Source organism: Serinus canaria, chromosome 23, assembly GCF_022539315.1.
Source record: "Serinus canaria isolate serCan28SL12 chromosome 23, serCan2020, whole genome shotgun sequence".
NCBI classification, from domain to species: domain Eukaryota; kingdom Metazoa; phylum Chordata; class Aves; order Passeriformes; family Fringillidae; genus Serinus; species Serinus canaria.
The window spans coordinates 2,694,617-2,703,591 of NC_066336.1; the positions used below are offsets into that span (position 1 = coordinate 2,694,617).

The 8,975-nt window shown below is 51.1% G+C and overlaps 1 protein-coding gene across 1 annotated transcript; it reads left to right on the forward strand.

Moving 5' to 3' along the window:
- The first annotated feature begins 2,588 nt into the window (after positions 1 to 2,588).
- On the forward strand, positions 2,589 to 8,975 carry SF3A3 (splicing factor 3a subunit 3). Its single transcript, XM_030233254.2, has 17 exons — positions 2,589 to 2,757; positions 2,828 to 2,875; positions 3,027 to 3,079; positions 3,520 to 3,625; positions 4,031 to 4,103; positions 4,445 to 4,536; positions 4,661 to 4,743; positions 5,096 to 5,234; positions 5,564 to 5,632; positions 5,977 to 6,044; positions 6,386 to 6,493; positions 6,693 to 6,762; positions 7,216 to 7,380; positions 7,490 to 7,600; positions 7,969 to 8,059; positions 8,340 to 8,395; positions 8,697 to 8,975. The coding sequence occupies exons 1-17, from the start codon at positions 2,662 to 2,664 to the stop codon at positions 8,772 to 8,774; spliced, it is 1,506 nt and encodes a 501-aa protein (XP_030089114.1). The 5' UTR covers positions 2,589 to 2,661; the 3' UTR covers positions 8,775 to 8,975.

Consider the following 8,975-nt stretch of genomic DNA (forward strand, 5'->3'; position numbering starts at 1 on the left):
GGGGTGTCCATCTGTCTGTGCTTGCTGTCTGTCCAGGCAGGCAGTTCTGCAGGACAGGCTCCAGCAGGATGTGGGGTGCTGCTGCTGCTCTGTGCTTGCAGGCTGGCTGTGGGATGGTGGGGATGGCTGCGGTACCAACCCAGCCCCGCTGTGCAGAGCAGCCTCCCTTTGCTGCAGTGAGCACTGCCTGCTGCCCCTGTCCTGCAGTGAGCACTGCCTGCTGACCCAGCCCTGCAGTGAGCTCTGCCTGCTGACCCTGCCTTGCAGTGAGCACTGCCTGCTGACCCTGCCTTGCAGTGAGCACTGCCTGCTGACCCAGCCCTGCAGTGAGCACTGCCTGCTGACCCTGCCTGCAGTGAGCACTGCCTGCTGACCCTGCCTGCAGTGAGCACTGCCTGCTGACCCTGCCCTGCAGTGAGCACTGCCTGCTGACCCAGCCCTGCAGTGAGCACTGCCTGCTGACCCAGCCCTGCAGTGAGCACTGCCTGCTGACCCTGCCCTGCAGTGAACACTGCCTGCCCACACTACCACATTCCAAGGGCACTCCTCGGGTAGATGTTGCTGCAGCCTCCAGCCAGGATATCTGTGGTCTTTCTTGGCAGCCTTCTCTGCGTGCTGCATGCTCTTTACTCATGTTTAACAGTCAGGGAGCCATGTATTCCCTAACATACGAAACTATTTTCCACAGATCCTTTACATTCACCAACAGCTGCCATGACTTGCTCTGGACTTGCCTGTTCCAGCCCTCCTAGCACAGAGGCTGGGCTCCTGTGGGTGCTGCTCTGGTGGCAGGATGGGCACAGCCCAGGGGTGCCTCTGTAGGACCATGGCACTGGTGTGTGCACATTCCTGCCTGCTCCAAAGGATCTGCTCTACTGGCTGATGGAGCTCTAGCACAATTTTTGTTGCTGCTGCTGCCCTGTGACCTGGGCTGGGCTCTGGTGCTGTGCTGGGCCTTGGAGGGTGAGTGAGCAGCTCCAGCCCAGAGGCTCCCAGCTGAGCCTGTCCTCCAGCAGCAGCAGCAGCAGCAGCACAAGCTGGGCTTTCTGCAGTGTTGTTTCCAGGGATTAACCGCAAAAGGTTTCTGCACAAGGGGCCCCCAGGCTCCTCTTTCAGTCAGCCTCCAGAGCCTCACGTTTTTAGCCAAAAAAGGAAATGACCCAGCTGCACGTAGCACTGGAACATCTGGATTTTATCCCTGTCATGAATGGGTCATGGCTGAACATGGCCCAGTGCCTGATTTACAGGAGGGGGAGGGTGATGTCATGCACAAACATCCCCCGAGACTCTGGAGAGTGGGTCTGAAACAGTCATGGAAATTTTATTAAGCACGAGGAGCAGTGTGAGTGAGGGGGGTCAGACCAGGGCTGTTGTGCTGGTGAGGTGGGAGTGGGGCAGCACTGCAGGGGTAGAAAGAGACCCTGGCACTGACCAAATCGGCCCAAGCCATGACCTCCTGCACCACTGTGGATCAGGGACAGCATTTGCAGCCCTGATGGGCACAGCCAGGTTCAAGCCACTGCCTGCGGAGTCCTACGCAGGGCCAGGAGTTGGACTTGGATGATCCTCATGGGTCCCTTCCAGTTCAGGATATTCTGTAGCTCTCTGCATTTCAGCTCCCAGCCCCTGACAGGCTGCACTGCTGCCCTGAAATGAAATGGCATCTCTTGGGGCAACTTTCTCCCACCTCCTCCCATGTGCACTGCCACCTGTGGGGTGAGCAGGAGGGTGGGCATTCAAGGGCTGGTCTTGTCCCACCTCGATGCTCCTGATGCCAGCAGCCCAACATAAGGAGGCCATGAGGCTGGGTGGGACATTGCTGCGTTTGAACTCCTTCCCTTTCCAGAGATGAAGTTTCATTCTAAGATAAATGGAAGAACACTAAGTTCAGAATCATATCTCTGTTTTTATTTTTAGGCAGGCATTCATGAAGAATAGTGATATACTTTGGGGCAACCTACAATGAAAGAGAGTAATTAAAGACAATATTTATACCTGAAGCATCATCATCTCCTCAGTGAACGATCATCTTTGTCTGCCATTAATTAAGACAAATTTTTTCTTGCTTTTGGCTTAGAGTAATTTATCGTGCATGGCAGAAAAAATACGAATCATTCATTCACATACAGTGAGTCAAAACGTAATTACAGCTTTGCGTTTGGCAGTGTTGGGGCAAGGCACCCTTGGATTCAGGGTGGATCTGAAGGAGGCATTTGAAACCCAAATGGGGTGTCTGTGGGAGGATTCGCACCGCGATCGTGCGGCTGAAAGCAAAGTCTGCGCTGCGGGCACCGAGGCACGGGCCGTGGGGAGCTGCGGGCGCGTCCCGCACGGCCCGGCCCGGCACCGAGCACCGCTGCCGGGCAACCCCGAGAGGCCTCCGGGCTGGGCAGCCCCAAAACCAAACCGGCACCGGGGGCCACTCAGTGCCCCAACCACCGGGCTGGGACATAGCCCCCTGCTGGGACACCGCGCTCGGACGCGGCCCCGGGCTCAGACACCGCGCTTGGACGCGGCCCCGCGCTGAGGGCACGGCCAGGCCGCAGCCGCCTCCTGCCGGCCGGACCGGGGAACAGCGCCGCGCCCCGGAACCGGAACCTGCCCGCACACACACCGGGGTCTTACCGAGGCCTTCCGGCGGTAGCGGGAGCCGTGCGCGGGATGGAGACGATCCTGGAGCAGCAGCGGCGGTACCATGAGGAGCGGGAGCGACTCATGGACGTGATGGTGAAGGAGATGCTCACCAAGAAGTCCACGGTACGCCCGGGACCTTGAGGGGGGGGGAGGCGCCGCCGGGCCCGCGCTCACCGCTCTGCTCTGCCCGCAGCTCCGCGACCAGATCAACTCGGACCACCGCACCCGGGCCATGCAGGACGTGAGTGCTCCGGGGCCGGGAGCGAGGCTGGGGCCGGGGCGGGGGCCGGGAGCGGGGCGGGGGCTGGGGCTGGGGCCGGGCTGCCCGGAGCGAGCGGGGCCCAGCCCGGTAACGGGCTCGGCGGCGCTCGGGCCTCTCCTTTGTTCCGCAGAGGTACATGGAGGTGAGCAGCAACCTGCGGGACCTGTACGACGACAAGGACGGGTGAGTGTGCCCGGGGTGGGCCTCGTGTGCCTGAGCGTGTCTTGCTGTTTGAAGTCAGTGTGAATGTCTCGAGAGCGACACGCGAATGGAGATGTGGCGACTGAATGCGGGGCAGGACCCGAGGGCACACGGGAGGCATCCGTGCTGGATGGACACGTTTTGTTGTGTTATGTTATGTCATGGGGAGGCCCTGGCTGCTCCAAGCGTTTGTCAGGGGGTGCAGCCCATGCGAGGGGATGTGGCCACAAGCCCCTGAGCCCACTGGGCTTGAAGGTTTGCAGTCAGACACTGCAGCACAGACCTGGACTAAGGCTGTGTCAGTGTCACCCTTCCCTTCCCTTCCCTTCCCTTCCCTTCCCTTCCCTTCCCTTCCCTTCCCTTCCTTCCCTTCCCTTCCCTTCCCTTCCCTTCGTAATCTCTTGCTGTCCATGAACTCACAGCCTGCGTAAGGAAGAACTCAGTGCCATTTCTGGGCCAAATGAATTTGCAGAGTTTTACAACAGACTGAAGCAAATTAAGGAATTTCACCGGAAGCACCCAAATGAGGTGAGTTGATACCTGGTCCATGGGAACAGGTGAGATGTGCTCTGTTGGGTCTCATCACTACAGGAAACAGAGCTTTTGTTTCCCCAGTTTTATTGTATTAACACACAAGTACTGAGAACACTCAGTATAGCTGCTCAGGGTCAGGAGCATGTGAGGGAGCAGTGCAGAACACTCACCCTGTTCCTTGCTAGAACAGGGATGTTCAGCTGAGCTGGGATCAGATCTCACCTTTCTTGTCTTGGCTAAAGCCACACTTTTGCCTTTGTGCAGAAAGAAAGATGACAAAGCTTCGAGTCTCTTTTCTGTTTGCAGTTTCATTATTTGCCACCTTGTGTGATTTTATATTAGTTATTCTGGGACAGGAGCTGAAGTAAGTCACTGTGTGCCTTGTATCTGCCCATGCAGATCTGTGTTCCTATGTCAGTGGAGTTTGAGGAGCTGCTGAAGGCCAGAGACAACCCAAGTGAAGAAGCTCAGAGTAAGTTTGTAGTTTGCTCGAGCTCTGGCATTATTTAATAGGTTGTTTGATCTGGTTTGCATGTTTCAGGGCCTCATCTCCCTTTTACTAAATGAATTCTGAAAATTCTCCTGTCTCAATGTTGCTGAACTGCAGTTTATGGAATATTCCCCAGTGAGGCTGCTGTTCCTGAGGAATGTTCTGGTGCTTGCAGTTGGGGCTGCTCAATGAGTGTCAGAGGCATGATAGAACCTTCCTTAAACAATGACTTCACAGCTGATCCTTTTCCAGTTCAAAACCAGTTGTATAATAAGTAGGGCATATTAAGCTCATAATAAAGCTTTTCATGATCTTTCCTACAGATCTGGTGGAGTTCACAGACGAGGAAGGGTATGGACGATACTTGGATCTGCATGATTGTTACCTCAAGTACATTAACCTGAAATCATCAGAGGTGAGTGGCTGCTCTGTGTGTGCCCGGGATCTCCAGGCCCAGCACAGGCTGGGGCTTCTCTTTTCTGGGAGCTGCTTGTTAATTTGGTCATGTATGAACTCTGACTCAGACTTTCTCTTCTTAGAAATTGGATTATATCACTTACTTATCCACATTTGACCAACTCTTCGATATTCCCAAGGAGAGAAAAAATGCTGAATATAAGAGGTGAGCCTGTTTGCCTGCTTCCTTTATGGTGAGAAGGAATTTGCTTCTGAAGTGTCCAGCTGCAGAGATTATAATTAACAGTCAAACTTAACTCACATAAATTGGGTCCCTGAGCTCAGTCATATGTCTGAGCCCCAAGCAAACTTGCAGTGCAGCAGGAGATGTGGAGAGGCACATTTACCTCAGAGGAAGAGCTTTAATGTACCCTTGGAACTGTTATGTCAAGAAAATCCTGTGTGAGAAACTGGCCTGACCTTGGTCACGTCCCTCTGCAGCTCTGGAGCATGGTGCCTGTCCAAAGGTGTGGTTAGAGGGTGACAGTGAATTACCTGTGCTCATATTCCCCTGCCAGGTATCTTGAAATGCTCCTTGAGTACCTGCAGGATTACACAGATCGAGTGAAGCCATTGCTGGACCAGAATGAACTTTTTGGGAAAATTCAGACAGAGTTTGAGAAGAAGTGGGAGAACGGCACATTCCCGGGCTGGCCGGTGAGCAGCCTGAGCCTGGATGATGCTCTGTGTTTGGGAGGGGGTTGTGGGAGTCATTTGTGCTGGGGTGACCATGACAATGAGGGCTGCAGCTCTGTGTCACCAGGATGCAGGGTGATACTGACCTACCTTTAAAACCCAGCATAACTGGTTTAAAACGAGCATTGTTTCAGATTTGCTTTTTTTGCATCTTTACTATTGCTCCATTTTCAGTTTAGTAAGAGGATTTTTCTCTGTGAAATGAGCTGCTTTATTAGAGATTAAAATGCTCTATGGCCAGAAGTGTTGTAGTTTGTCATGCAGCTCTTGCATGTGGTTTTTTTTGGCAGAAAGAGACCAGCAGTGCCCTCACCCATGCTGGTGCCCACCTGGACCTCTCGGCCTTCTCCTCCTGGGAGGTATGTTTCCAGTACTCTGCACCTACTGCCACATTTTGGGCAGGTGGAAGTTCAATCATTTGGGGTTTTTGTGTAGTTTTAGTGCTGTGTTTTTGTCCCTGGCTCTGTGCTTCCTGGGTAAACCTTTGATGATGCTGTTGATGTGATTTCTCCCATTGAGGGGTGTAACTTGAAAGATCTGGTTAGATTTGTCACATTCCTCATTTTCCTGGGAGCAGGGGTACAGTCCTTTCTTAAATACTGTTCATCAGGGTTTTTTCTTCCTTAATAAGCTAAAGTGGGCTATATCCATATTGTATGTGTTGAACAGCTTGTCTCTTACAGTGGTTTATTTAATTGAACAGGAATTGGCCTCCCTGGGACTGGACAGGTTAAAATCAGCTTTGCTGGCTCTGGGGCTGAAGTGTGGCGGGTAAGGTGCAATTTTGTAGAGTTTCCTTCAGTTTCTGAGGTGTTTCTGTATCAGATTTCTGTCTGGAATATCTGTGTGGTTATCTCTGTTGTACTGGAATTACCTTAGAGATGTTTGAAAGATGAAACATTAAGAATCAAGCAGTGAGATCTGCTGCTCTGAACTGCTCTGTATAGGAGTCTCTGGTGCAGTAGACTTTGACTTGAGGAATGAAGACAAAGATAAAAGGAATCTTATGGTTTCCTAAAAGCTACATTTAGGTTTTTATTGCATGAATTCAGATAGTTCTCAGGAAATGTAAAACTGCAGTCTAGACTCATCCCTTCCCTGCTTCTCTGCAGGACTCTGGAGGAGCGTGCTCAGAGGCTCTTTAGCACTAAAGGCAAATCCCTGGAAGCTCTTGATCCTTCCTTGTTTGCTAAGAATCCAAAGACAAAAGGGAGCAAAAGGTGAGTTCTCAGAGGTCAGTCTGAGGCTGGCAATGTTCTCTCCTCTTGGATGAGGAGTGTTCTATAGTCACCACTCCTGTGTAGTTAGAGATTCTGGAGTGTTAGAAGCTTTTCATGTTGGACCAAGTAGTGCTGAACCAAACAGAAGGTACCAGAGCTGAACTTGTGTGTTTAATGAAGATACCCTCGTCTGTTTCAGGGACACTGAAAGAAATAAAGATCTTGCATTCCTAGAAGCTCAGATTTATGAGTATGTGGAAGTTCTTGGGGTAAGGATTTTATTTTGTTTTTAAGCTTTTTATTTTAGAGCTGTCAAATAGTGACTGGAACATTGTCCTTATCTTTACCTAGTGCTTTCATAGACAGCATCACATCAGTGTGCTGCACCACATCTGTCTTGTGCCTAAGTCATACAGCACTGCAAACCTTTACTTGATCTGCCTTGCTCCTTGCTTTTAGTTTTGGGGGATTGTTTTCGGGGGGATGGCTGCTGCTGCAGTAACATTGGAAGTGCTAATAGGTGATACAAGGTTGCATTCTTTGCTAGTAGGAAATGTCAGGGCACTAAAAACTGAAACTGTTTGAGTAAGGTAGGAGTTCTCTGCTTCACACTGGTCTTCTGTGTCCTCCCTCTGTGCACTGAGGGAGTTTTTGGCTACGAGAGTTTGGCCTTTTTGCTGTCATGGTGTGTGGACAGTCCCTTCCTTTCTCTCTCCCTCCAGGAACAAAGGCACCTCACCCACGAGAACGTGCAGCGCAAGCAGGCACGGACAGGGGAGGAGAGAGAGGAGGAGGAGGAAGAGCAGATCAGCGAGAGTGAGAGTGAAGATGAGGAAAATGAAATCATTTATAATCCTAAAAATCTGCCTCTTGGTTGGGATGGGAAGGTAACTGAGACTTATCAGGCCTGGAGAAGGGGGACAGGTCACTGTCCTGCTGCTTCTCTGTTTGAGTTTATTTGCCATGTGACCTAATCCTGCTGTCTCCTTGCTCCAGCCCATTCCATACTGGTTGTACAAACTCCATGGACTGAACATCAACTACAACTGTGAGATCTGTGGTAACTACACCTACCGAGGGCCCAAGGCGTTCCAGAGGCACTTTGCAGTAAGTGCCCATCACTGCAGGAACAGCCCTGCTGCATTCATTCTTGCACTTAATGAGTCCCTGGGGTCCCTGAGCAGCATTTTTGCCATGTGGGTCTGAGCCTGTGCTGCAGGGCCATGCAACAGGACTCAGAGATCATGTTAGGCATACAGAGATCTCTTTTGCTACCATCCCTGCCCATTTGAACACCCATTCCAGTGCTCAGGTCTGATGGGTGCAGCGTGGCTGTTGATGGCTGGTGTGATGTTACTGGCTGCAGGACAAGAAAATAATGTTTTTTATAGAGGACTGGTAGATTTCTACTGTGATGGTATGTCTTGCACCCTGTTCAGATGGTAATGTCTTGTGGTGTCATCTCTTGCCCCCAGGAGTGGAGACATGCCCATGGAATGCGGTGCCTGGGCATTCCCAACACAGCACACTTTGCCAATGTCACACAGATCGAAGATGCAGTCTCGTGTAAGTAGTGATGGCAGAGCAGGAACATGTTAAAGACACCACCTTTTCTGAAGGAGTGACTTTGGACCTTGGTCTCATGTCCCACCCCAAACACTCCTTTTCAAGTCTTGTTGCTGCAGTTCAGTGCCTTTCAATGAGCACATGGTGGAATGATAACTTTGTAATGGATGTTAGATACATTCCTGGATTTAAAAGGGAGGGGGGAAAGCTCATGTGTGTATTCTTTAGAAACCAGTGACAAGGGAAGTGACATAGATCCTGTGTGACTTTGTGTTTGCAGTGTGGGCAAAGCTGAAACAGCAGAAGGCTTCAGAGAGGTGGCAGCCCGATACAGAGGTGAGCAGTGAGAGGCATTCATGGGAAACCCTTCTTCCTGGGTGTGAGCAGTGTCCTCACTTAATCTGGTGCCTTTTCATAAACTTCTGTTCCAAAGCCATTTTTCAATAGGGTGCAGGGCTAAAGTGGGAAGTACAACTGTAGTACAACTCTGGCCCTGGCTGAGCTCTTCTCCCAGGAACTGCTGGCAGATCCACTGCCTGCCTTCCTGCACAGAAATTCTGGCAGGCTGCTCATGTTCAGTGGCTGCTCTTGGAGCTAACATTTGAGTGCTGTCTCTAAACTGTTGGTTCTGTTCCAGGAGGAATATGAGGATTCCAGTGGGAACGTGGTGAATAAAAAGACCTACGAAGACCTGAAGCGCCAAGGGCTGCTGTAGCTGTTCCCAGGTCAAGGATCCCACATTGTGGAGAGAGTGGATCTGGCAGCAGCTGTGACTTCTTCATTGTCTGGATTTTGTATGTGCATGAATATAGATTTCAAGAATACTTTATAGAGTCACTTTCTAGTAAGCCCCTTAGACTTGTGACATTGTTTTATATTAAAAAAATACCTTGAAAAATAAAGTCATTGTAATTTA

Bases quoted from the DNA above. Each gene is read 5' to 3' on its own strand.
- SF3A3 (XM_030233254.2), top strand. From the start codon at position 2,662: ATGGAGACGATCCTGGAGCAGCAGCGGCGGTACCATGAGGAGCGGGAG. The intron at 5,633-5,976 runs GTATGTTTCCAG...TTAATTGAACAG, and splicing joins CGGCCTTCTCCTCCTGGGAG to GAATTGGCCTCCCTGGGACT. The intron at 8,396-8,696 runs GTGAGCAGTGAG...GTTCTGTTCCAG, and splicing joins GGTGGCAGCCCGATACAGAG to GAGGAATATGAGGATTCCAG.